General features: G+C 49.9%; 11 protein-coding genes across 11 annotated transcripts; 4 read left to right on the top strand and 7 right to left on the bottom strand.

The window, feature by feature from the left end:
- Window positions 1-86: 86 nt before the first annotated feature.
- On the bottom strand, window positions 87-1,080 carry Z518_04725 (uncharacterized protein; the record flags this gene model as incomplete). Its single annotated transcript, XM_013418431.1, has 3 exons — window positions 87-842; window positions 914-1,006; window positions 1,069-1,080. The coding sequence occupies 3 exons, from the start codon at window positions 1,078-1,080 to the stop codon at window positions 87-89; spliced, it is 861 nt and encodes a 286-aa protein (XP_013273885.1).
- A 764-nt stretch (window positions 1,081-1,844) lies between these two features.
- On the top strand, window positions 1,845-3,121 carry Z518_04724 (uncharacterized protein; the record flags this gene model as incomplete). Its single annotated transcript, XM_013418430.1, has 5 exons — window positions 1,845-1,984; window positions 2,026-2,449; window positions 2,498-2,557; window positions 2,605-2,973; window positions 3,023-3,121. 5 exons carry the CDS (start codon window positions 1,845-1,847, stop codon window positions 3,119-3,121), a joined length of 1,092 nt encoding a protein of 363 aa, XP_013273884.1.
- A 2,089-nt stretch (window positions 3,122-5,210) lies between these two features.
- Z518_04723 (2-methylcitrate synthase, mitochondrial) lies at window positions 5,211-6,614 on the bottom strand (the record flags this gene model as incomplete). The annotated part of the gene is made up of 1 exon (XM_013418429.1): window positions 5,211-6,614. The coding sequence occupies one exon, from the start codon at window positions 6,612-6,614 to the stop codon at window positions 5,211-5,213; it is 1,404 nt and encodes a 467-aa protein (XP_013273883.1).
- Window positions 6,615-7,182: 568 nt separating this feature from the next.
- Window positions 7,183-8,877, top strand: Z518_04722 (isocitrate lyase; the record flags this gene model as incomplete). The annotated part of the gene is made up of 1 exon (XM_013418428.1): window positions 7,183-8,877. The coding sequence occupies one exon, from the start codon at window positions 7,183-7,185 to the stop codon at window positions 8,875-8,877; it is 1,695 nt and encodes a 564-aa protein (XP_013273882.1).
- Window positions 8,878-9,498: 621 nt separating this feature from the next.
- Window positions 9,499-12,876, top strand: Z518_04721 (uncharacterized protein; the record flags this gene model as incomplete). The annotated part of the gene is made up of 2 exons (XM_013418427.1): window positions 9,499-12,755; window positions 12,813-12,876. The coding sequence occupies 2 exons, from the start codon at window positions 9,499-9,501 to the stop codon at window positions 12,874-12,876; spliced, it is 3,321 nt and encodes a 1,106-aa protein (XP_013273881.1).
- Window positions 12,877-14,443: 1,567 nt separating this feature from the next.
- Window positions 14,444-15,517, top strand: Z518_04720 (uncharacterized protein; the record flags this gene model as incomplete). Its single annotated transcript, XM_013418426.1, has 1 exon — window positions 14,444-15,517. The coding sequence occupies one exon, from the start codon at window positions 14,444-14,446 to the stop codon at window positions 15,515-15,517; it is 1,074 nt and encodes a 357-aa protein (XP_013273880.1).
- Window positions 15,518-15,729: 212 nt separating this feature from the next.
- Window positions 15,730-17,787, bottom strand: Z518_04719 (uncharacterized protein; the record flags this gene model as incomplete). The annotated part of the gene is made up of 2 exons (XM_013418425.1): window positions 15,730-15,819; window positions 15,886-17,787. The coding sequence occupies 2 exons, from the start codon at window positions 17,785-17,787 to the stop codon at window positions 15,730-15,732; spliced, it is 1,992 nt and encodes a 663-aa protein (XP_013273879.1).
- A 51-nt stretch (window positions 17,788-17,838) lies between these two features.
- On the bottom strand, window positions 17,839-18,669 carry Z518_04718 (uncharacterized protein; the record flags this gene model as incomplete). The annotated part of the gene is made up of 1 exon (XM_013418424.1): window positions 17,839-18,669. The coding sequence occupies one exon, from the start codon at window positions 18,667-18,669 to the stop codon at window positions 17,839-17,841; it is 831 nt and encodes a 276-aa protein (XP_013273878.1).
- A 399-nt stretch (window positions 18,670-19,068) lies between these two features.
- Z518_04717 (uncharacterized protein) lies at window positions 19,069-20,281 on the bottom strand (the record flags this gene model as incomplete). The annotated part of the gene is made up of 2 exons (XM_013418423.1): window positions 19,069-20,162; window positions 20,212-20,281. The coding sequence occupies 2 exons, from the start codon at window positions 20,279-20,281 to the stop codon at window positions 19,069-19,071; spliced, it is 1,164 nt and encodes a 387-aa protein (XP_013273877.1).
- An 820-nt stretch (window positions 20,282-21,101) lies between these two features.
- Window positions 21,102-22,337, bottom strand: Z518_04716 (uncharacterized protein; the record flags this gene model as incomplete). Its single annotated transcript, XM_013418422.1, has 1 exon — window positions 21,102-22,337. The coding sequence occupies one exon, from the start codon at window positions 22,335-22,337 to the stop codon at window positions 21,102-21,104; it is 1,236 nt and encodes a 411-aa protein (XP_013273876.1).
- A 408-nt stretch (window positions 22,338-22,745) lies between these two features.
- Window positions 22,746-24,688, bottom strand: Z518_04715 (uncharacterized protein; the record flags this gene model as incomplete). The annotated part of the gene is made up of 2 exons (XM_013418421.1): window positions 22,746-24,366; window positions 24,411-24,688. 2 exons carry the CDS (start codon window positions 24,686-24,688, stop codon window positions 22,746-22,748), a joined length of 1,899 nt encoding a protein of 632 aa, XP_013273875.1.
- Between the last annotated feature and the right edge of the window lie 49 nt (window positions 24,689-24,737).

Genomic DNA, 24,737 nt, shown 5'->3' with positions numbered 1-24,737 from the left:
CAATGTTGTCACCCGCCGGTTAGGCTCGAACCGGCAGACAATTCGCAGCGGGTTGGTGTGCCGATGAGAATTTTTTTTATACATATTCAGATTTCCGGATAAACATCAGTCCTCCTTAGTAGCGGAATACCTCTTCTGATATCTTTGACAGATTCAAGATCAACATCAACGGTGAGTATTTCTGGTTCACGGGCATGTTCTTTTTCTCTGTCCAGATCTTCCACGTGGTCCAATCGTCCAGCAATCTGGCCATTCGGTGAGATAACAATGGCATCTCCATAGCTGACTCGCTTTTCATTGTGTCTGCCACATTGTGCAGCAGCTATAACCCAGCTTTGTGTTTCAATGGCCCTTGATCTGAGGAGAGTCTCCCAATGAAGTTTGCCAGTGGGAACGGTGAATGCCGAAGGATAAAGGAGAACTTCGGCTCCTAACCGACGCAAACGAAGAGCTGGTTCTGGAAAACGTAGATCGAAGCAGATCAGGCTGCCGATTTGGCCCAAGGACATGGAATACGGTGGAACAATTTCATGTCCGGGTTCTGTTGAATCACTCTCTTTCAGTCTGGGGCCGTTTGGACGGAGATCGATGTCGAAAACGTGCAATTTCTGGTATCGATGAACAATGTCCCCCTCTTTGTCAATCCATATCAGAGTGTTCCTTATTCTTTTCGAGGGTGGAATTGTCGGTTCGTGAATACCAACATTAATGGACAAATTGTTGTCTTTGGCAGCTTCTCGCAAACCGCGCACAAAGATACTTTGGGAGACATCTTGACACAGACCCACGGATTCGGTTGCTGATGAAGCAATATAGTCGGAGGCTTCGGGGAGGAATAGAGCCTAGAAGGACGAACTCTAGTGAGGACTTTGGTCAACGACATGGGGAATAGAATAGGAGGCAAAGAACACACTTTTGCTCCAGCCTCCACAGCTTGGTGGATGAGCTTCTGGCACTGAGCCAGGTTATGGGCCATGGAAGAGGTCGAGCATATCTGCCCGACAGCCTGGAAGAACAGATGGTCAGCCAATCATGAGAATTTCCTTGATAGTTCTGGGGGCAGCATACAGCGATCACCATGGTGGTAGATGGGCTAATTTGGTAGTGACAGACAAGAAAGGTCTTTGCAGAGACTGGGTCCAAATGACCTGATCTGGTTATACTCCGCTCACCCGGCTTAGAAATAGCGTTGAAAGTCAAGAGATCACTGATTGATTGACCGCAAAAAGATGCGAACGCATGAAGTTGGTATCTGCTCGGCTGGCCTTCCCATTACAGGCCATATAGACTTTTATCTGTAGTACCTTTTCGCTCATTTGACCTTCTACCCTGCAACAACTTTTGCAATAGGTCGGGTCAGCCCGAAATGCGATATCCGACCCCAGATCTCGAGTGAGGCTTTGAGCAAATACCACAGAAGTCTGGCCGTCGACACACATGGCTACCGTCGGCTCCGCAACGCCGTAACAAATGAAAACAACGAGCGGAAGCGATCACAAATCCTCTCCGCGTATCATATCCTCGATAGAATCATGCCGAGATCCCCAAACTATGCCTCAAAATCAGCAAATGGATCATCTAAGTCGGGCATTATTTACTATACCCCGCCCCTTGGTCCTTCAACCGAGTCAGTTCCGCTGAACACATCCTGCGGGGGAATTGACTATGTTCGGTCGAGTCGACCAAAAAGTGACTCGGACTTGGGGGATAAGTGATCATGAGAGCAAATTTGTGCCGGCGTGATTCTCGAAAGAGTTACAAGTATATATATTTGACCACGCCACTTGCCGATTTTCCTCTTCTCACAAGCCAATTTCGCGCCCCAACAAGAATATTCCCCCAAAATGGCGACAGTAAACATTCCCAAATTACAAAAGGCTGCCGTCAAGGTTGGCAGCGGAGCGGATGCCAAAGCTCCTGTTCAACAAATTGACGTTCCTACTCCAGCTCCATCAGAAATCCTCGTCAAAATCAACTGGCAAGTGTTGCTAAGAAGAAGAGCTCCTCATCTAACATTTCGATCAGGACTGGTCTATGTGCCTCCGATAAATCACTGATCCTTGATGAGTGGGCACCGTTCGGAGTCGCCATGCAACCAAGTACCAAAGGAATTGCTGGTCATGAAGGCGCCGGTGTGGTCGTTGCAGTCGGCGATGATATGCATCACAAATGGAAGGTAGGAGATCGTGCTGGTATCAAATGGGTCTGGAGCACTTGTGGCGAATGCGAGTTTTGTACCAATGGTGTCGATGAGCTTCATTGCCCTCAGCAGAAAAACTCCGGCTTCACGGCGGCGGGAACTTTTCAACAATACGCTCTGAGTGATGGGAGATACACGACACGAATTCCTGACGGGGTTACGGACGAAGAAGCAGGTCCCATTATGTGCGGTGGAGTCACTGCTTATACGGCTTGCAAAAGGAGTGGAGTGAAACCGGGTCAATGGATTGTGAGTTTAACATCTTGCCCTGTCGGTGTCAAATAACCGGTCGGATAGGTCCTTCCTGGTGCGGGTGGTGGGCTCGGCCACTTCGCTGTACAATACGCGAAAGCTATGGTATGGGAATTCCCGCCATAAAGTATCTCACTAATATTCTGGCACAGGGTATGCGCATCATTGCTATCGACGGAGGCGATGAGAAGAAGGAGCTCTGCAAGAAGCTCGGTGCTGAGGAATTCATCGATTTCACCAAAGTTCAAGATATTCCGGCCGAGGTTATGCGGATCACGAAATACGGTGCTCATGGCGTTATTGTTACTGCCGCAACCAAAGAGGCTTATGCTTCCGCACCTGGATTGCTCCGTCCTGGTGGTACAGTCGTTGCTGTTGGTTTGCCCAAGGACCCCACTGTGATTGCTGGCGCACCTCCTCTCATGATGTGCTTGAGGAAATTAAACGTCGTGGGCAGTGTCGTTGGTACATTGAAGGATGTGGAAGAAGCTCTGGATTTCACAGCCCGGGGTTTGGTTCACGTAAGTCCATGGTGTCCTTCCAAGAGATTGGCTACTCACAAAATTCTAGCCTATCTTGACCAAAGGAACTTTAGAAGATTTGGACAAATACATAGGTTTAATGATCGCTGGTAAGCTTGCTGGAAGAGCTGTACTGAAAGTATCATAGTCGTCGGGATCAAACTCGTCGTCGAAATTCAATGATCGAAATCCACTGTTATTCAACGATTTCCAGATGCGTCACACGCAAGTTTTATTCCCGAATTCTTCACCACTTGTCCCTTACAAAGAGAAGAGATCCGCCCGATTTTCATGTCTCGGCTCTGGGTGCCGTTTCGTGACCGTCTTTAGGGCTCTCGCAGAAACATTCAGCACAACTGCACGCTTTCCGCAATTGAACGTCAACAGAATCGATATTTCAGCTCAGCAGACACCCTTATTTTTTTTAACAATTCGTTCTGTCTAACGCATTTCCGGCGACAACACCGTCATGACTTCAGGCCAAGAGAAGATAGAGAGAATTGGCAAGTGGTCAAGTATGATGGAGGCCATTCCCAGCTCCTTGGGAACCATCCAGCGGAAGGTTCATGCCAATTTACCGACAGTGGATAACATCAGGGCGCATTAGTACGAAAGACACCCCGCCAGACCAAGTACGAACGATACGAAGATGATCCAATATTTTCGGTAGTTGGGAGAAGACGTTGAACAACGGAAATGATCGAGAAGACGACACAGAAACTCAAAACATGGTCATCCTCTCGATCATGACTTCCGAGATGAGAGATCATACAGATGATGTGAACAGCACACCGGATACGTGGGATCTCTGTCGTCTAGATGTCGTGAGCGCCGCAATTTGAGAACTAGAGAGCATTCTGACACGGCAGGAGATCGAAATACAGTTGGCCTTGTCTTCACTATGGCATTCTGGGCGGAAATGGACGCTGGCAATTCCGGTAGGCGAGTGGTCCTTCAAATCATCAAGTCTGGCCTGTGGACGTTTGAGCTGGCCTAGAGCATCGAATGTTCAAACACCGCTAATATCTAAGATCAAGTTATGTCAGCCATTCCACAAAATCCCCAGAGCCACGAGTTTCCGTTTCACAGTTCTAGCTCGCAACATCACAGGTCATCATTTCATCCATCTCTCCGCAATTCATGACCCTTGAGCGTGACAGTCTCGTAACCGCTCTCACTATAACTTACCGCGAACAATCTCACGGACAACGTAGCCGTGTCACCCGTTCCAAGGCGTATGTATCGATTCCCCTCTTTCTCATCTATGCCCCACGATCCGACATCGACTTTCGACGCTAGGTTGCTTTGGACGAAACCAAACGAACAGTTCAGGATCAATCCTGCTCAAATAGCATCGTCTGACTTCCCAATCTGTCATTAAGACCAAACAATTATATTCTACCAGAGATCTTCGACCCAAAGGGATATTCTCTTGCATCCTCATCTCTCCCTTTAAGGACCACCCATTCAACCCCGATGGGCTAACCCTATCATCATCACAGCCACCAATGCTCCCCTCCCCCCCCCGCCGAAAAATAGAGAATGAAAAATGGGTTAACAACGACCCTCAATAGCTATACCAAATTTCAGGCCCATTTATCCCACGTTTCCTTCTAAAGTTTGCTTCGTATAATGGTCTGTGCACTCGGGGAAAGACTCTCCCCAAACGGGAACAGATGAAATGATTCGGGGCCAGGTCAAAAAGAATTTACAGGAAAAGAGAGAATTTGCTGGCTGGAAGAAACTGTCCAAATGACCGACTGACTCCAGGATGGATGTATCATTGTTTACCAAGAGAACATCATCAACGCCGGATTCAACAGAACCGGCAACGACAAATGACTCGCAATAACAATACTCATTGGCAAAAATGGCAATGAAGGCCATAATCATATGGTACAAACACACCGGGATTTTGTGTCAACACAATCATCACCACGATACCGAGAATGCAAAGGCGATGCTGAATTCGGGCTGGCTTCCTCGTCGCATCCCCAAATTATATCGATCTCGGATCAAAGTCGTTTGGCCGATATAGGAGATCGAGGTCCGAAGCCGGAGATAGGGGCTGGACAAAGTCGTTACCGCATTGCAAGGACCGCGATGTCGGGCTCAGTTGAAAAGATTCATTTGCAAACTATCCCCAATACCGGCAACACCAACTGACTCTATGCTTTTCCATCCATGTGGGAATGACCAACTCTATGTACAGTGTGATTGGGTGGATGGACATCACTTTACACCAACTTGATAAGGCCCTCGAGATTGATACTCTTTGGTCGCTCGATTGGCATGCCAAGAGCACGGTCCCAGATTAATTGAGCCAATGGACCCAAGCCTCTGCTGACGCCAAAAGTGACTGTGTAGTACAATGGATCTTGGAAGCCGTAATGATGGAAGAGAACACCAGAAGCGCTGTCCACATTGGGGTGAGGGTTCTTGGTCTTGCCATGTTCAGTCAAGACACCAGGTGCAATCTCGCTGTTCTTCTTGACTAGACGGTAGACTGGATTTTTGGCGATGTCTTCACGAGCATCGCCAAAGTCGATCAAGGCCTTGAAACGAGGATCAGGCTTGCGGAGCACACCATGACCATAGCCAGGCACGACTTGTCCAGAACGGAGAGTGGACCAGAGATAGTCTTTGACGTCTTGATCTGAGAAGTCGTCTCCAATGTGAGACTTCATCTTCAAGATCCAGCGGAGCACTTCTTGCGCAGCGAGACCGTGTAGAGGTCCAGCTAGACCCAAAAGGCCGGCCGAGTACGACAAAAATGGATCCGAGAGAGCAGAGCCCACCAAGTGAGTTGCATGGGCAGAGACGTTTCCACCCTCGTGGTCTCCGTGGAGAGCGAGGTATAGGCGGAGCAAGTCCTGGAAACCTTCATTTTCCTTGCCTGGCTTTCCAAGCAATTTAGCAAAGTTGTAAGCCCAATCTTGATCCCGGTCCAAAGGCATGTCCAGAGCAGATTTGTCGAAGATGGTAGCAGCCACACGAGGCAACTTGGCCAGGAGGCTGATGCTGTCATCGAAGGTGGGTTCCCAATATTCAGTCTTGTTCAAGCCCTCGGCGTACTTCTTTGCGAAGACGGATTCGGTGTTCAGGGCGGCCACGGCACAGGACAACTGTGTCATAGGATGGACACTCTTGTCGAATGATCGGAGCATAGAGACGACATGGGCAGGAAGATCCGATTTCTCGGCGAGCTCGCGCGAAAGGGCTCTAACCTGGGAAGTCGAGGGGACTTTGCCGGTCAGAAGGAGCCAGAACATAGCTTCAGGCAACATCTCAGTGCCAGAAGTGCCTTTCGGAAGCACCTTTTGACAATCGGCGATTGTTCGGCCATGGAAACGAATTCCTTCATTGGCGTCCAAGACGCTGCCTTCCCAGACCATAGATTTCATGGTTCTCATCCCGCCAATGACTTGGCCAATAGTGATGTCTCCAATCTTCTTGTCAGCATGGCTCTTGGTCTGCTGGAGTAGTTCGCGTTTCTCTGGAATGACGGATTGCAGGGTGGCCTTGAGATCGGGTTCAGCAGCAGAAGCGTAGGTTCGGGAGGCGAAGGAGGCATATGGCCGAGTCGATGAGGCACGTAGAGCTCTCAAGACGTTTTGAGCACTTCTCGTGCTGGTGGCCATTGTGATTTGTCGAGCTTCTACCCAGAAACTAAAATTGGCTGGTGTCAGAATGAACTTGCGGGGGTGTGGACGAGGGGAATATACGAGGACTTCTTGAAGAGCAAGTCAACAAGATACTAGAAGTAGCTCGAGCTTTGGAGCTTCAATGTTGGTGTCTCCTCTACGCCCGACAAGGAGGGAGGATCGACTTAGTACTGTATCAACGCAGTTTCCTCGGCGGAGACCCCACGCCGAAATAACCGACCCGAGGCTGAACTGAACACTCCTGGCAAAGTCCGCTGCCGGCCCGAAAACTCGCGCATTCTCAGGATTTTGGCTTCTTCGGAGTAGTATTTCCGTACATTCAACACAGAGCCTCATTACAAAGCGGCTTCCCGCAGAGCCTGTATCTGCGTGCTACAAAGAAAGTCGGGGGACGTTCTTTTGCTTTCCTGACACTCATTTTCCATCACGGTTTGAAGTCAAACCAAGATCACGACGGACAATGCTGCAACGAGTACCGAGGAGCCTCCCAGGGCTTGCAACTAGACCTGCCGTGAGAGCAGGATCCAAACCTTTTGGCACAACCATGCCCCGTTATATGCACTCTTTACCCGCTGTTGAACCGCCCGTATCGACCTCCCTCGCGTCCGACTCCTTCCAATTACTCTCGACCGAAGACAAAGCTGGTGATGCGGAAGATATTCTTTTCAAACAACAAGTGGAGGACGTAAAGAGGTGGTGGGCATCTCCTCGATACAAAGGAATTAAAAGGCCATATACTCCAGAAGATGTTGTGAGCAAAAGAGGAACACTACAACAGACCTACCCCAGTTCTCTAATGGCGAGGAAACTGTTCAATCTGCTGGCAGAAAGAGCGGCCGAGAGAAAGCCAGTTCATACCATGGGGGCTATTGATCCCGTACAAATGACACAACAAGCGCCAAACCAAGAGATCCTGTATGTGTCCGGCTGGGCCTGTTCCTCCGTGCTCACGACCACCAACGAAGTTTCGGCCGATTTTGGAGATTATCCCTACAACACCGTTCCCAATCAAGTCCAGAGACTATTCAAGGCTCAGCAACTGCATGACCGCAAACATTTTGACGCGAGACGGAAGATGAGTGCGGAGGAAAGAAAAACCACCCCATACATCGATTATATGAGGCCAATTGTGGCGGATGGTGATACCGGTCACGGTGGACTATCTGCTGTCATTAAATTGGCCAAACTTTTTGCTGAAAATGGCGCCGCGGCCGTTCACTTTGAAGATCAACTTCACGGTGGAAAGAAGTGTGGCCACCTGGCTGGCAAAGTATTGGTACCAGTGGGTGATCATATCAATCGTCTGGTGGCTGCAAGATTTCAATGGGACATGATGGGATGCGAGAACCTTGTCATTGCTCGCACCGATTCCGAAAGTGGCAAATTACTTTCCAGCGCTGTCGATGTTCGGGATCACGAATACATCCTTGGTGTTACCGAGGAGACTGATCCATTGGCCGAAGTCCTTCAAGAAATGGAACTGAATGGTGCTTCCGGACCAGAAATTGACCAATTCGAATCGGCGTGGGTCAAGAAACACAAATTGGTCACGTTTGATGAGGCCGTGGAGGCTCACCTCAAAGCTGAAGGTGGAGACCCTTCTGAATATCTGTCGAAGACCCGGGAAAACCGCAACATGTCGCTTTCAAAACGCCGAGCGCTATCTGCCCGACACGCTAAATCCCCGGTGATTTGGTCTAGCGATATTCCTCGAACTCGAGAAGGATTCTATCATTACCGAGCAGGACTATCTGCCGCAACCAAGCGAGCCATTGAGTTTGCTCCTTACGCCGATCTTCTCTGGCTTGAGACTGCCGATCCTAGCGTTTCGAAGGCGGCTGGATTCGCCCAAGAAATCCACGAAAAATACCCTGGAAAGCAATTGGTTTATAATTTGAGCCCGTCATTCAACTGGATGGGACAAGGTTTTGATGATGCTTCTTTGAAATCTTTCGTGTGGGATCTGGCCAAAGAAGGATTCGTTCTCCAGCTTATCTCTCTGGCTGGTCTTCACTCTACAGCCACTATCAGTGCTGAGTTATCACGCGCCTTCAAGGAAGATGGAATGCTTGCATATGTCAATTTGATTCAAAGCCGAGAAAAGAAACTCGGAGTAGATGTTCTGACCCATCAGAAATGGAGTGGAGCTCCTTATATTGATGGAATCATCGGTGCCATCCAAAGTGGTAGCAGTGGTAGCAAGAGTATGGGTGAAGGCAATACAGAATCCGGTTTCTGAGGACATGACACTCCAAATGCACTAGGCTTGAGCAACCTAGAGAACTCCGATGCTCTTCAACTGCTTTTCCTCGACAAGCTTGCGGGGAGGTATGCGCCACGGATGAGAGAGAGAGAGAGATGACAATTGCTTCAATTCTGCCCCACGATTGTGGCAGTACGACCTTGATAGATACCCTGACGCCATGCATTAGTTTTGTATATAATAAAAAGTATCGAATATGAATCAATGTATCAATTTGAGACTTCTCAGTAAAGCTTTTGTTTCCACCTCATCTTCCCCTTGACACGAGGCTGAATGAGTCCCGCCAATTAGATCGTCGAATAGTTGCTTACGTAACCATAGTGCCGAACTCAGTTTAGTGGGCCCCTATCGGTTATCGATTACGAGACCCTGGGACCTGAGCCCAAAAAATTTCTTAGGGCGGCAGATTTGAAATTTCTCAAAGCATTTCACTCTCCACTCTGGACTTTGTGGCACAGAAAGGGCAGGACGTTGAGGCTCGCCACTACGATCAATCACAGCGGCTGCGCCCTCATTTCTTTCATTTACGACTCGACGACCTGCATTTCAGTTTTCCCGAGTATGCCACATCTTGAAAGTCCTCCCCGGGCACCAGTAATGGCCACTCCTGTGGTTCCTTCCAAGTCGAATTTTTCCGGTATTCCTCCCGCTCCTGACGAAGTCAACAGTATCTTGAGGACCATTCTCGACACCGAGTCCGCCCAGACCTCACTCGATGCCTCCTACTCGCTCACGAATCTTCTTATTCGGTCGGTCGGAATTCGAGCCTTACTGGGCTATAATTTGATCCTTGAAATCAAGAAGGCGGCGGGAGACAAGAAAAATGGCTCCAAGAGGGAGAGCGCCATGTTCATTCTTGGGGCCATGTTTGAACGCTTCCCTCGAGAACAACCGCTCAGCGAAGTCGTCTTCCTTGTGCAAGATGGAGGACTTTTCAGCATGGTCCTCGACGGATTAGCCGACAAAGGCCCTTCTGTTCGTGAGTCGGCGCAGTATGCTGTTGACGAGTTATTCAAGAATCTCGAGCCCGAAGCAATGGTAGTCGGTCTTCTTCCAGCCTTACAACAGTACCTCTCCAAACCCACCGGCAAATGGCAAGGAACTGTCGGCGCTTTCACCCTGCTGGGGAAAATGGCAGACAAAGCACAAATGGGAACGGGCACGAAAGAGGAGGAACAAGCCAAAGACGTGCTGCGAGATTCTATGGGCAGAACTCTCAAAGATCTCATCCCGATTGTCGAGGCTGGGATGCACGACCTCAAGGCCGAGGTCGTCAAAGCTGCGACCAAGACTATGACATCCCTTACCACTCTACTCCAGAACGACGACGTGGCTCCTCGAATACCCTTGCTGATGGACACCATGAAAAATCCATCGGCACAAACCCTCCAAAAAGCCATTCACGCCCTTTCCCAGACCACATTCGTCGCCGTTGTAACCTCTCCGGTCCTCGCTCTCCTCACCCCATTGCTCGAACGATCGTTGAATACGCCCACCACCAGCCAGGAAGTGCTGAGACAGACTGTGGTGGTCGTGGAAAACTTGACCAAGTTGGTCCATGACCCGATTGAAGCTAGGACCTTCCTGCCCAAATTACAGCCAGGAGTTCAGAAAGTCAAGGACAACGCTTCCCTTCCCGAAGTGAGAGAATTAGCCACAAGAGCGGTAAATGTGATGAAGAAGGCCATGGGCGACGACAAGAGTGGAACCACCAATGGGGAAATTGCGAGAACGAGCACAGATGACGTTCTCAAGGTTCTCGACGACCAGATCCGATCTCAAGGCGGTCTTCAAAAGGAGGACATGGCCGTGTGGAAACGGGGCCAAACCTATGTTTCCGAGATGGTCAGAGAAGATGTAATCACACGAATCTTCTCACGCATCCCCATGCGTGTTGGCCCTTATCTGAAGTACATGTTCCCGGAGGAAGTTTGCAAGGCGATTGCCGAAGGCGTTCAGAAATTCTTTATCGATGAAGATCACCAGAAACACGGCGGCCCCACTGTGGAGAACAGCGATGAGGTCGAAATCGTCAATGCGGACTTCTCTCTCGCCTATGGGGGGATGTTGTTATTGTCTCATACCAACCTACGACTTTTGAAAGGTCACCGATATGGACTTTGTGGTCGCAACGGGGCGGGCAAATCCACGCTGATGCGAAGTATTGCGGAGGGCAAATTGGAGGGTTTTCCTCCCAAGGAAGTTTTGAAGACGTGCTTCGTTGAGCACAACCAAGGGGAAGATGCCGACATCAGCATTCTGGAATTTGTGGCCAAAGATCCCGAAATTGCTAGCGAAGGAAAGGAACGGATTTCGGAAGTTCTCGCTGAAGTTGGATTTACCGCTGGCCCGGACGGAAGACAATCCCACAAGGTCGGTTCATTGTCAGGAGGATGGAAGATGAAGTTGGCATTGGCGAGAGCCATGCTCATGCGTGCCGATGTTCTCTTACTTGATGAACCGACCAATCATCTTGATGTGGCCAATGTCAAATGGCTCGAAGAGTACCTTCAGAGCCACTCGGAAATCACGTCGTTGATTGTATCTCATGACTCGGGATTCCTCGATGCGGTTTGCACCGACATTTATCATTACGAGCACAAGAAACTCGTCCATTATCCTGGAAATTTGGCTGCTTTCGTCCAAGTTAAACCCGAAGGCAAGAGTTATTATACTCTCTCTGCCACACAAGTGCAGTTCAAATTCCCTCCTCCAGGCATTCTCACGGGCGTGAAATCCAATACTCGGTCCATCATTCGCATGACCAATGTCCGCTACACCTATCCCGGTGCATCGAAGCCCAGTTTGCAAGATGTGTCCTGCCAATTAAGCTTGTCATCTCGAGTCGCCATCATCGGAGCCAACGGTGCAGGAAAATCGACCTTGATCAAACTGTTGACGGGCGAACTTATCCCTCAAAACGGCAAGGTGGAGAAGCATCCCAATTTGCGAATTGGTTATATCAAACAGCACGCTCTTGAACATGTCGAAATGCACCTCGAAAAGACTCCGAATCAGTATCTTCAATGGAGATATGCCAATGGAGATGATCGGGAAGTGTTGATGAAAGCGACTCGCGTGCTCACCGACGAGGACAAAGCACAGATGGAGAAGTGGATCGACCTCGGAGATGGTAAACCGGCCCGACAGGTGGAGAACTTGATGGGTCGACAAAAGTACAAGAAAACGTTCCAGTATGAAGTCAAGTGGCGGGGAATGTTACCCAAGTTTAACACTCAAGTGTCACGAGAGACACTCTTGGAATGGGGGTTCCAGAAACTGGTCCAAGAATTTGACGACCATGAAGCATCTCGAGAAGGTTTGGGGTACCGAATCCTCGAACCCAAGGTGATTGCCAAGCATTTTGAAGACGTCGGATTGGATCCTGAAATTGCCAACCACAACGAAATCTCGGGTTTGAGTGGTGGACAGAAGGTCAAAGTGGTGTTGGCCGGGGCCATGTGGAACAATCCCCATCTACTGGTCCTGGACGAACCGACCAACTTTTTGGACCGAGATTCATTGGGTGGTCTGGCAGTGGCCATCCGTGACTACAAGGGGGGTGTTGTCATGATCAGTCACAATGAAGAATTCGTGGGGGCTTTGTGTCCGGAACAATGGCATGTTGCCGATGGAAGAGTGACACACAAGGGCCATCTTGCCATCGATCTCAACCGATTCGAAGACTCGAGACCGGGTTCAAGCAACGTCAGCTCGACGGTTTCAAGTGCGACTGCATCAGCGGTCAACTCGGGAGCTGAAGACAATAGCGAGATGAAATTCAAAGCGAAAAAGAAGAAGAAGTTGACCCGAGCACAATTGAAGGAGAGAGAAGTTCGACGAAGATTGAGACAGTGAGTTCGACGTATGAAGTTTTGATTGTGGACGATATGCTAACCAGGACGTCGCAGTATTGAATGGTTGAATAGTCCCAAGGGGACACCACATCCACCAGATACGGATGATGAGGCATGAGAGACGAGGCATGGAAACAAGAGGACCATTTCCAATCGAATTCACACATAGCGTTGGCGTTGTTTTCCATCTCGAGTAAGACCCAAGATCGAGCGACGGGCACCGTGGCATAGACTGAGCATAGACTGACGGCTTTGTTGGGTATATTCAGCTTCACCTCGTTCGGCAGAAGATAGAGACGATGGGTAAGAGAGGGTAACGTCCTAGACAGAATCAACCCGGGACAAACATATGTTCTGGGGATAGAAAAAACAAAGGGTGATATCTACTATGATATCATTTCCTAGTACGCAGCCGGACAATTTGGATCATTGGCCTTGAAGGACTTTTCATCCACTCTTACATCCCTTTTTTCTCTCTTTTATCTTTGTCGACAACTCCAAGCTTGCATTTCTTGCCCTTCTTGGATGATGCTTGACCGTCGATTTATGTTGCTTTCGGATGGGTCCTCAGTCTCGTGGACTGCAATCTCTGCCTCGCGAGTTCCTTCTTAAACCTGCCTGGATTCCCCCGGCTAGAATATTCCTTTCTCTCATGGCATCCGTCACGGCCTTCATCACGGCCTTGTGTCGGCTATCGATCAGATGTAGCTGTGGATGTGGATTGCTCCGCTAAAATGACAAGCAACAGGACAAAACCGGAATCCTCATCTGTCACAACTCTATTAACGTTGAAAAAGGTACGGAAGGTTTGCTCCTGAGAGGGAGCATCACTCCTTGGAACGGCAACTTCTTGCGATGTGTATGGTGTGTCGTGTGCTCTCCTTCTATTTCATGCTATTTGGGGCAATTTACCAGAATATAGCGCGCCGCTTCCCTGTAGGAAGAGCAGAAGAAATCGTACGACAACGAAGGAGAGGCATACCGTGCGGACAGACGCAGCCACAAAAGTGGGTGCCAACCGTCTGGAAGAATATATATTCCCCTTCCCATTGAATACGGGCTCGTCAACAACATGGACTGTTTCCTCATCAGCCACAGCGGGCGAAATCGCAATCATCCAGGTTCTCAAGGACACGGAACGGTTGTATATCCGGATAGACTGGATCTGTATACCCCCGTCGGGGTCTCGGACTGAACTCGAGTCTCATTATTTCGCCAACAGGCAAATTGTCCTAGATACAATCAATCGACTTACACGCAGATATATTCCAATCCGGCTTGGGGTCTCAAGGTTGATAAAGCCCAAAGGTGAAGAGAACCAGAAGGGACAGACGCATACATTCACCCTTGCATTTCGTATCATTGATCATGTGTCTGAGCCTGGTCGGAATCAATCTGCGCAAGTACATGTATGTATACTAATATCGAAAAACTCGGCTATTGTCGGGGTTAAGACTCAACCAATGACGTCGACGCATAAAGTTCGCAGCCTCAAAATACCGGGATCAATGAATCCCTTCTCTTGTGTGAACTCTCCTTTTTGAAACGATGACCGATCCTAGAGCTTCAAGCGCTGCAGCAACTTAATCTCATCCGAACCAAAAGACCCTATGCTATTCCCTCCATCTCCTTCTTCACCAACGTGAAATTCCTTTGCCCTCCATTTGTCCCGTCCTCATTTCACAATGAGCACGACGGCCGAATCCGAACTTTCTTCACACTCGAACACTACACCTAATACCTCCACGACTACGTCGGAAGACTCAGAAGCTTCGGCAATGAAAACCCCTGTATCCATCAACTCCTCCCGTGCCTCCGTCCTATTCTCCAACATCCAAGACGTGCGCTCTCGAATCTCCTCCGTTCTCACTTCCCCGCCTCGCGCCTCACCAGCATCCGCATATCTCCCTTCGAAGCCGCCTCGCCTCGTCGCCGTCTCCAAATTGAAACCCGCCAGCGACATACTCGCTCTCCATACCATTCCTCGTTCACTTTCACCGGCACAGGCGAAAATAAGTACCAGTCGTCAAACAGAAGAACCACAAAGAGAGACAGAGACGCAGACAGAGGCAGAGCCCCAGCTTCATTTCGGCGAGAACTACGTGCAAGAACTCCTCGAGAAATCCCGCCTCTTACCACACAGCATTCGATGGCACTTCATCGGCGGCTTACAAAGCAATAAATGCACCGCACTCGCACGGGACGTTATATCACTATGGGCCGTCGAAAGCGTAGACAGTGAGAAGAAAGCAGCACTGTTAGATAAAGGGCGCGGCGAACGGAATGCTCGATTACATTCCGAGCCTTCTACTGCCATCCCTTCGTCCGACTCTGCTGGCGCGGGAACAGAAACAGAAGCTCGGACCGAACCAGGTCCGTTAAGGGTATTTATCCAAATCAACACCAGTTCTGAACCGAACAAATCGGGCCTCGACCCCGGCAATCCCGAGCTTCTCTCGCTCGCGCGGTACATTCGCAACTCATGCCCCAATTTGTCTCTGCAAGGTGTAATGACAATTGGTGCTCTGGCGCGCAGTCAAGCCACGACGCCCGAAACCGAGAATGAGGATTTCATCGTGCTCCGACAGACGCGCGACAAGTTGGCGAAGGATCTAGGAATGGATGTATCCGAGTTGGAACTGAGTATGGGTATGTCGGAGGATTTTGAGGGGGCGATACGGCAGGGCAGCAACGAGGTGAGGGTGGGAAGTACGATTTTTGGGGAGAGGCCGGCCAAAAAAGACGCGAGGATTTTATAAGACTTCGAGGCCGCCTCGGGGGCAAAGTTGAAGTTGATTATATTGTGTCCAGGAAGGAAGATATGTCCTACGTCAACGTACGGATGCAAAAACGGTCCCGACCCGTGCAATATGCAATTGAATCTAGAGTAGATGGTCCATAAGCCGGGTGCCATGCACACTCCAAGGTCCATTTAGAAAAGGATGGGCCCGGATACGACCATAGACCTCGATCACGAACCCCTGGCAAGACGCTCTTGCATCAAACGCAGTAAAATGCCCGGAACTGTATCCTGCGTCGCTCGAATAGTCAGACGGAACATCTGTGAAATGCAAACAGTCAGTCTTTGCTCTTGTCTCATCTCTTTGCACAGATTTGTAGGACACACCTTCTGCTGTTGATTCGGTTCCAAGCGCAACAAACATCCCGTCTTGCCCTTCTCGAGCTGCAACACGGCACAACCCACAATATTCTTCGGGTTCGGATCCACCGTCTCCAAAATACGCCATCTAAATCCCTGCACCGTATCCCGAATATATTTATCACTCATTGTGGCATTTGGACTTCGTAGACCGAAAGTACTCTGTGCCTCCATTGGTCCCGCACCAATTTGTCGCCAGCGTTTGAAAAAGTCCTCCGCCGACAACTCGGACGGATCCATGAATCGGTGGGGTAGGATGGGTAGTTTCAAAGTATAGCCCTGTAGAGCACCAGCCAGGTACGAAATTCGGATTGTAGGAGGTTCTGCAAATGGCGCCACTGATGTACACACGATGGTTTGTTGGACTTGTGAATCAGCGTCAACGGAAGAGTCTGGTAAACTCTTGGTGTCGATTTTGAGATTCGGGGCCGATTTGTTGTCCAATGTCGTCGTGAACGAGCCGATGGAAAATGACGCTTTATTGGTGAAATACATCTTCACCACACCCAAGTGGCCACGATATTCCGCTCGGTAACCGACTTGAATTTGAGGATCTTCATACAGAACACCTTCATCAGCAAAATACATCTGATCATATCCAATTTCCCAATCAGGTGACAAATGGGCTGTGCTGGCGAGGGTGGGAGTTGTCACATCATCGTGACCGTCCATGTCAAGCCCTTCGAGATCTTTCGAGGCCGATCCATTTTGAGCACCCGCCGTATTTGTTGCCGTACCGTTTGTATTTGATTTTCCTGGCGATCCATTGACGATCGTGGTGAACGTCCTTTTTAGGCCGGTCTGTTGAGCAAGTAAAACTTCTTGTTTGTCGGCGTTGGCATCTTTTCCGCCCACTAGCCAAGTTCTCCTCTCACTGGTCCCTACGCTCTTCATGTGTAGTCTCTGGAGTAGGATCGAAGCTCTTTCGGAGAATGGCGGCATTTCATCACAAACGGTTCTCAACAAATCATCTGTGGGTAATGTGGCAATGGCCAAGTATTCGCATGCTCGTTGTTGCAATTCTGAATCCGGCGAGTGACTGTAGAATTGAAACATTTGCAGTAATTGAGGTTTGATTTCGGGGAACAGGTTGACGAATTTGACAAAGGTTGACAACAGCAGTGCCCGCGTCGGATCGGGTGCGGATATCATTTTGGTCTGCAGAACCATCAATTGCTCGATTGGACTGCAGCCCGTGTTGTCCGCAATCAGATGGCCAAACTCTCCCAGAATGTATCCGCCAATCTTGACCAGAGTGTCGTGGCAATTCTCGGCTTTCAGGTATTCGAAGATATGTTGAGCGGCATAAGCCTGGAGCTGTTCGTTGTTGGTGACGATTTGCACAACCCTCTGCCAAACTTCATCACTGACGTGATCTCCAGCCATGGCCAACAATCTGAGTGAGATGTCGATATACCATTGAGCGTCAGTCGCATACTTTTCGGTCAGAATGGCGATTTTCAAAGTCATTTCTTCTCGTATGGAAAAGTCTGCCGATTGAAGGTATTTCAACAATTCATTCACAATCGGCTGAGCATTTGAAGTGTCGCACATGCTGTAGAGCAAATCCAATCCTTTTCTTCGTACACTGATGTCACGATCTCGTAAAGATCCAATGATGATGTTTTGATGTCGTTTGATGGGATCGAGTGTGTCGGACCGGGCGGCAAAATGGGTCATTGCATCTAGACCCAAATACCGTACATTCGTTTCTCGTGATTGAATGAATCTGCCTAGTTTGGCGGATATTTGCATCATCAGTTGATGCTCCGTGTCAAGGTGAATCAGAAGATTGATTGCTTCGAAAAGGACGGCATTTTGGGCATTATTCTGTTGTACATTTTTGGGTGTTTCCGTGGCTGATTGCATGATCGCCTGGAGCGATTCGCGAATAATATCGCGAACATGTGAATCTTCTGTTCAGCCTGTCAGAACCTGGCTCGCTTTCATGTAGTGTAACTTGCCTGACGGTGGGTAGTATTGCAAGAGTTTCAAAAACTTGACTTGTATCCATGGGCAAGGAACCTTGTAGTAGAGATAATCGGGAGATATGTCGTTTTCGATGACAATCTTTCTTAACCTTTGAGCAGCCTTGACATAACTTCCTTTGTAGGCGTCAGGATTGTCTTGAATCAATGCCGTGACCAACGATGTCACGGACAAAACCACCCCCATATCTGGGTCATCCATCAATGATATTATTCTTTCCGCCCATTCTTGTTGCATGATGACCGGATGTTTTCGATAGAGACGGAGGAGGGTCAAGGCGGCTTTCTTCTTGACAAAGGATTTCGAGGTGGGAGATATGAGAAGTCGATGAACATCCGCACTCAAGGCTTCACCCATTTCTCTTCCACCAACATTGGCCACAGCATGTAAGGCCAGGCAGTTGTTGAGTTCATTGTGATCCATTAAATCTTTCCGAATGCTATTGACCACCAGGTGAAGGAGTTCGTGTTGTTCGTGGAGGAACAAAGTCACGGCCAGGTATCCGATCTGTTTTTCAGAGTATTTGATGGCAGAAATGAGGTTGACCGCCTCGAGATGTCCAAAGTCGACATTGTATCCTTGGATGTAAATATAGAGCAACTTGCAGACGTATTTCTTTTTCTGGTAGCCATCTAATTTCTCGCTCTTGAATTTCTGCCTGATGTTTGCCAATTCCTTGTTGATGCGCTTCTCTTCCAGTTCCCTTGCCCGGGCGTTTCGTAGATCGGCTATGAATTGAACCAGGCCTCGCATGGACGACATGGTGGAGGTGTGAGTCGCGGAAGCATCTAAATGCACCTGCGGTTCAGGAAGTTGACGGTGTGGTCCGGGTGGAGGTGAAGGAGCATCGGTCAGTGGGGTATTCTTTCGCAAGTTTCACATCCCATAACTATCAGCAAGTGGAATAGGATTGAGAGCTGTCATAATCCGACGACTCGGAATCGCATTCAAGGACGGGCCTCGTGCGGTGGACCAAGTACGAGGGACGGCCACGGACGTGGTGGCAACGGGGAGCAACGTTGGAGGTCAGTGCCAAATGTCCGTAATTCGCACGTGTATACCTCGAAGTAGTAAAACCTCGAATAGATCTATTCTGCACACAGGTGTCCCAGATCCCCTGTGAGTAACCCGTCATTCATCCACTTATCCATCCCATCGCATTCATTTGGTCTGTCCGAGAGCTATCATCTCATCCAACAATGCCACAGTTTCGGCCGGACTGGCAATCCATGCACAACAACACGCACTTCGCGCCTTGAAATCATTCCCTCCACCGCTCAAGAACTGATCGCCCACATGAAGAGTACTCGAAGGTGGGATACCGCCAAACCACTGTTGGCAGGATTGCACCCCCAAAGACTTGTCTCCAATATCGAGGAATACATCGGCACCTCCATTGAACACAGTAAAGGGGATGTTGGCATGCAGAGCCGGTTCATCGGTGCCTGACGTCGTCAGTGAACTCTCCACCACTTGCTGGACCACCAGCACGGTCTCTTCGAGTTGCTCCCGGGTGAGCTTCTTCGACTGATCTGCTGCATATATCCCCACGGCTCGTTCTTTGCGGAGCACCCTGGCCTGGAGGTGGAGAGTCCGTATGCATGAGTGAAAAGCCGCTTCTGCAACATCCAGAAGTGATTGAATGGCTGGTTCAGACCAGGTCTTCATGGTCTCCAGAACCCATTGGCGACGATGAATGTATCGGAGACAGTACTCTGCCTTTTCGTCAAATACCAACAAGAAGTTGGATTCTCCACCCATGATAATCAGGTTCGACTTTTGAGCAGGGGTCAGTGCCGTCGATGATTGAACGGCGAGAAGGAGACCAGATAATCGATTGTAGTAATTCTGTGGCTGCGTGTATCCGGCAGCCGTAACAATACCAATGCGTACATCTTTGGACAAGAAGTGGAGCAGCCGAAGGATCACGGGGTTCGCTTCGGGTGAATGAAGAGACGCTCCATCCTCATACAACGTCACATCACCGTCGAATGTGAGCAAGTCGAGCCCGGGTTTGATGTTGGATTTTAAAGCCTTGTACGGTTTGGGTCGTATCATGGCCATGATTTGGGCCGTATTGAGAATCAAGCGGATGTCGTTGAAGGATGGCGCAACGAAGCGGCGGGATGAAATGGCACGGATCGAATCTTGATGCTTGAAAGCGTCTTCCAATGCTAGAGGAGTGAAGAACGTCGAGATCGTCGGGACCAACATGCTGAGTTTGGATCTGGAGCCGGAGGAATTTTGATGGTTGACTGTAGATCTGGTCAGCTCCTCGTCTTGGTCCGCTGACATTCAGCATACTCTGATCTAAAATGAGGTCCTCCACATCCCGGAAGATCTCTGCGTATCGTTGCCGCGCGGATCTCGCCATGGTATCCAGACTCTGCTCATTGCCATCGTCATATTCAACAGCTGGTTGAGAATTGAGTACGAAGGGGACTGCAAGGAGTCCCTTTGAAGACGTCAGATAAAATAGGGGCGATATCCACGGAAAGATTCTACCTTGATCCACTCGATCTGACCGGGGGAAGGTTAATCAGATTCATGCATCTGGGATTTTCGCTCACCAATTGATCTCTCCGGTGAGTCTGAATCGCATCAAAGTCAGCATCCCGTGGTGGCTCTCAACGGCATCAGTCAACACTTGCCTTGAGCGCATCTACATTTCGTCAGCAAGAATGCACCCTGATTCAAGGGCAGGATGCCATACATTCGACGCGATATCTTGTCGTCATTTCGGCTATTTCTGATGTTCCCCACGTCAATTGTTAACCAGGACGCAGGGAAGAGCTGCCGATATTCTCTCTCCGGTGATCAGGTCAATGGCATGAAAATGGAGAAATGTTACATTGGCGTCGCTGAGCTGGATTTCCGGTTGCCGAGATGAGTAAATCTGAAGTATGAGCGATGCCGTCCGTGTCTACCCTCAGCCGCCGTTGTGTGATGAATTGACTGGTCCAAATAATGCGCTCTCAGTGGTTCCGGTTTTCATCCAATGAGCAAAACAAGCCTCCAATACCATCCTCTCTCATCAATTGCAAAATGAACGACACACGAGTAGCTTTGGGAAGAATGTCGTTCACGAGAACCCCCCGGATATTGGAAACTAGTATTTAATTCCCGGGCAGAAATAATATCATTGGTTTGTCCGATCGGGGATCTAGAAGTCTATCAAATCGGGCTCGCCTGGTCTATCTCTCTCTCAACAACGGCCCTCTCTTGATTGGCTCCTTCACCGTGAACTTCAACGTAGGCGGAATGTCGTCCTGATTCCAATACGTGGTGGCATGCCTCAGCCAGTGCGCATACGTACCGGGCACATTGTCCGACCCCTCGTGCTGCCTCCACAACGAACCCAGGGTGACCTTGAACACTCTCAAAATGAGCCCATGAGCCAACTTGAATCCAAAACTCTTCTGCAGACACCCCTCGACGATCTCCCTTGCCTGCTTCTGCTCCGCGTTCTCTTTCTCGCCTGGTTTGGGCAGCGTCAGCGACATCAAATCGAACGCTTTCTGTCCGTTCCAGTCCGTATATTCGTTGATGAGCTGCGAACCCGCCATGAAATCGATACCATAGACATGGTCGGCGACGTACTTGGGCCCATCCCAGCCGTCTTCTTCGTCGACCAGTCCCATGACCATCGTCATGACCTGTCCTTGAATGATGTAATCGGTCAATATCCGACCGACCTCCTCGGGACCGATCTTTTTGTCGTCCTCCTCGATCGTAAAGGGACCTCCCATCATTGGAACGCCTTTCAGCAAGGGACTGCGGTGCATTCCCTCGGTGCTGGTTTTGCCGCCATCCGCCGCCCATAATGCCAGGAGGAGCTTGTGGCATCGGGAAAAGAGCGCATTATCCCGACGAGAGGCTAGGAAGTAATTCGTCAGACTGGGTGCCTCGATCTCGCCGTTGCAGTACGAGATCACTTCGAAGCGCGAGTCTGGATTTCCGACCGTCTCATTCCACAGACGGTCCAAGTCGCCGATCTGAATCATGCCGACATCCGCGTACACACCGCCGTACTCGAGCAGGAGCGGCCACCTGACGAGATCGGACGTGTGCTGAGGCGCATAGTCGCCCCCAATGGTGCCATCGATAAAGGCTCGGGGGAAGGTGTTCGAGTCGGTGATGTCCAGAAAGTGGGCGACGTTCAGGGGAGACGACGGCTGCCGGTCCAGCACTCGAATGGTCCAGCCGTGCTTGGAAAACCGTCGATGCCAGGCTCGAACATTACGTTTCGTGTAAGGGTGCATGGTCTTGTAGCCACTGTGCCAGAAGAACCAGATGTTTTTCTCGTCTGAGATTGGTGGGGGGTGGAGCAAGGTCTCGTCGATCTCAGGGTCTGGGCGGAGGTCGACCAGGTCGGCGGGTATGGCATGGAGGCCTGCGGGGATATGGTAGTCGTATTGTTGAGGGACCATTGTGCGTGTATGTTCTTGAAATTGCTCTGAAGGCGAGGAGGAAGTTTTTGAGTGGCATCGGCATCAAGACGAGTCTGCAATTGTTTTATATATGCGTCGTTCTGGAGTAGCTTCGAAGCCGATGGGGGTTCCAAGTAAAAGGGTTTTAGGATCGCGTCATTGCCAGTGGTAGTCGGAGGGAATTGTGAGAGAAGCGAGCGATATTGTTCTAGCACACATCGGCTTACCGAAATTGGTAAGATGGTTTGTTCCAGATGCCGTTCTGAGAAGGAGAACAATCCTACAATTACCCATCCTAGTAAGTTTGCTACGTACTGCCCCACCTCTGGTTGATGGTCTCTGGTTGGGTATGAATAATAGTCTCGCAAGGGCCCTAGCTATTGCGGAATTGATATCAGGACATCCTCCCTACACCTCCGCCTTCAGTATCAGGCTCAAGACATGGTCAAATGTAACACCGTACTCTGTTCTCACCTCCGACCCTTGGGCCCTGGACGCTCCGGTGGATGTCCACGACCATGACGCGTTCTCCGGGCTAGATGTCCTCCCCCAGGTGCATAACTTGACACCAAACGATTGGGGTTGAACAGCAATCTGCACCTTTTTCACCGCCTCGTCTGAATCATAGAGACATAATTCACCACTGTGCGGTTGTGATACTTTCCATTGTTGGGACTTGCCATCCTGACCGGTCCGGATTTGCCTGCTAAGGCTCTCCGCACCGGAAACAAGGTCCAACATCAACACTTGTCGTACAAATGATACCGCTGCTTCTCGGGTCTCTTGACGCGCGGCTGGTAGGGTCGAAAACCCGAAATCGATCGAAGATGTTTCATAGCGCGATCCAAACAGAGGAGGTCCTAGGAAGGTGGCCAATCCGATTGCCAGACTTCTGCCCCCTGTTAGGCTGATCTTGAAACCGGTTTTTGCGGGAAGCATCAAGTTAGCGAGAACGGTATCCGGTGCTTCTATGTTCAAGGAGTTGAACCCTGCATTTGAATTCTCCATCTCCAAGCTGACAGGTACGCTTGCGGACTTCAGAGGTCGAATCAACGCTTGACAGCTATTCCAAAATGCCGTTGTTTCGGATTTATGTCTCAGACGGGCTAATATCGGTCGAAGAAGCGCGTATTCAGGTATTGGTCGAGGTTTGAGTGTCATTGGTGGTGGTTTCTGCGATCTTCGGATCAAATTTTGTTCGTGTGCAGCGGTCAACAATAATCGTAGAGAAATTCCGACAAATTCGGCAATCGTGTTGTCTTCAGGATTAGTCGACGACACGTCTGATGGCTGTTCTTCGGCAGAGACGAGTGCAAGTTGATAATCGCCACCGACATCAATTTCCACGGCCTGTGCCCGCGCCGCGATTCCTTGGTTGGCTACGATGCGCGCCTCCCGGCAAATCTCGTAGAATAGCTCTTCCTCGAAAAGAGAATCGCGCATGTCAGTGAGCTGTTGACCGATATCTCCTGTCGGACCTTCCCCACGAGTCTGAAAATGATAGCCGCCCGTCTTGACCTGGTCACGAATCACATAGACTCCCAGACGTTTCCGTCTACGCCGGGTTGACTGCTGATCCAATGTCACCGTTCCATCGTCTGACTGACGAAGAAGAGCAAAACCTCGGTCACCGAATTGAGGTGCAGATTCAGTAAAACCGAAATGAACTCCGATCGCTTTGCGGTCGCGGGGCAGTCTCGAGACCGCCCAGCCATGTGTGGTGAGGTCCGCCACTTGGGCCCAATATTCAGATTCGCGTTCTGCATCATTCTTCAACCGAGACGACGCGGCCGACAGTTTCTCTGACGCAGATCGAAAACTTTCTGATCTCCAGCCTTGAGAGGTCGCAGCTAGTTGCCGTTTCACGGAAGTGGAGAGCGTTTGGTGCGGCAGGACTCGTGCAGCAAGAGTCCCCGCAGGAACAGCTTCTTTGAGAGCTGGAGACATGGAACTCTGAGCCGGGGTGGACTGTTTGGAAATGAGGAGCGAGACAAAGTCCAGCGCACAGAGGATCTCATTCTGAGCGTAGCTGTTCAGGTCAGATCATGAAATAAGCGGAGACGAGTTATTCACCTCAAACGCTCCAGCATCTCTTCCCGGCACTTCCATAAACGTTCCCGACGTTTCTGTGGTGGTTCATCTTCCTCGGCTTGGGCATCATCTTCACGACGGGAATCGAGGACATCGGGAGCCGAAGCCTTGCCCTGGATTTCGGCAAGAAGAGAACGCTCAGTCACATGACGGAAGTGGCCCCGCTGAGCGGTAATTCTTTGGATCTGGGTTTGCAAGTCTTGTGACCGTGAAGTCGGTTCGGGAGGGATGAGAAGGCTGATGGAATTTGGCTCAGGCATGACGTGCAGCACTCTGATGTCAGGAGAAGCCGTTGATGTGGATGAAAAT

This window comes from Rhinocladiella mackenziei (genome assembly GCF_000835555.1).
Source record: "Rhinocladiella mackenziei CBS 650.93 unplaced genomic scaffold supercont1.3, whole genome shotgun sequence".
Lineage (NCBI taxonomy): Eukaryota > Fungi > Ascomycota > Eurotiomycetes > Chaetothyriales > Herpotrichiellaceae > Rhinocladiella > Rhinocladiella mackenziei.
Note: the sequence above shows the minus strand (reverse complement) of the source record. Positions and strands in the feature narration are given on the sequence as shown.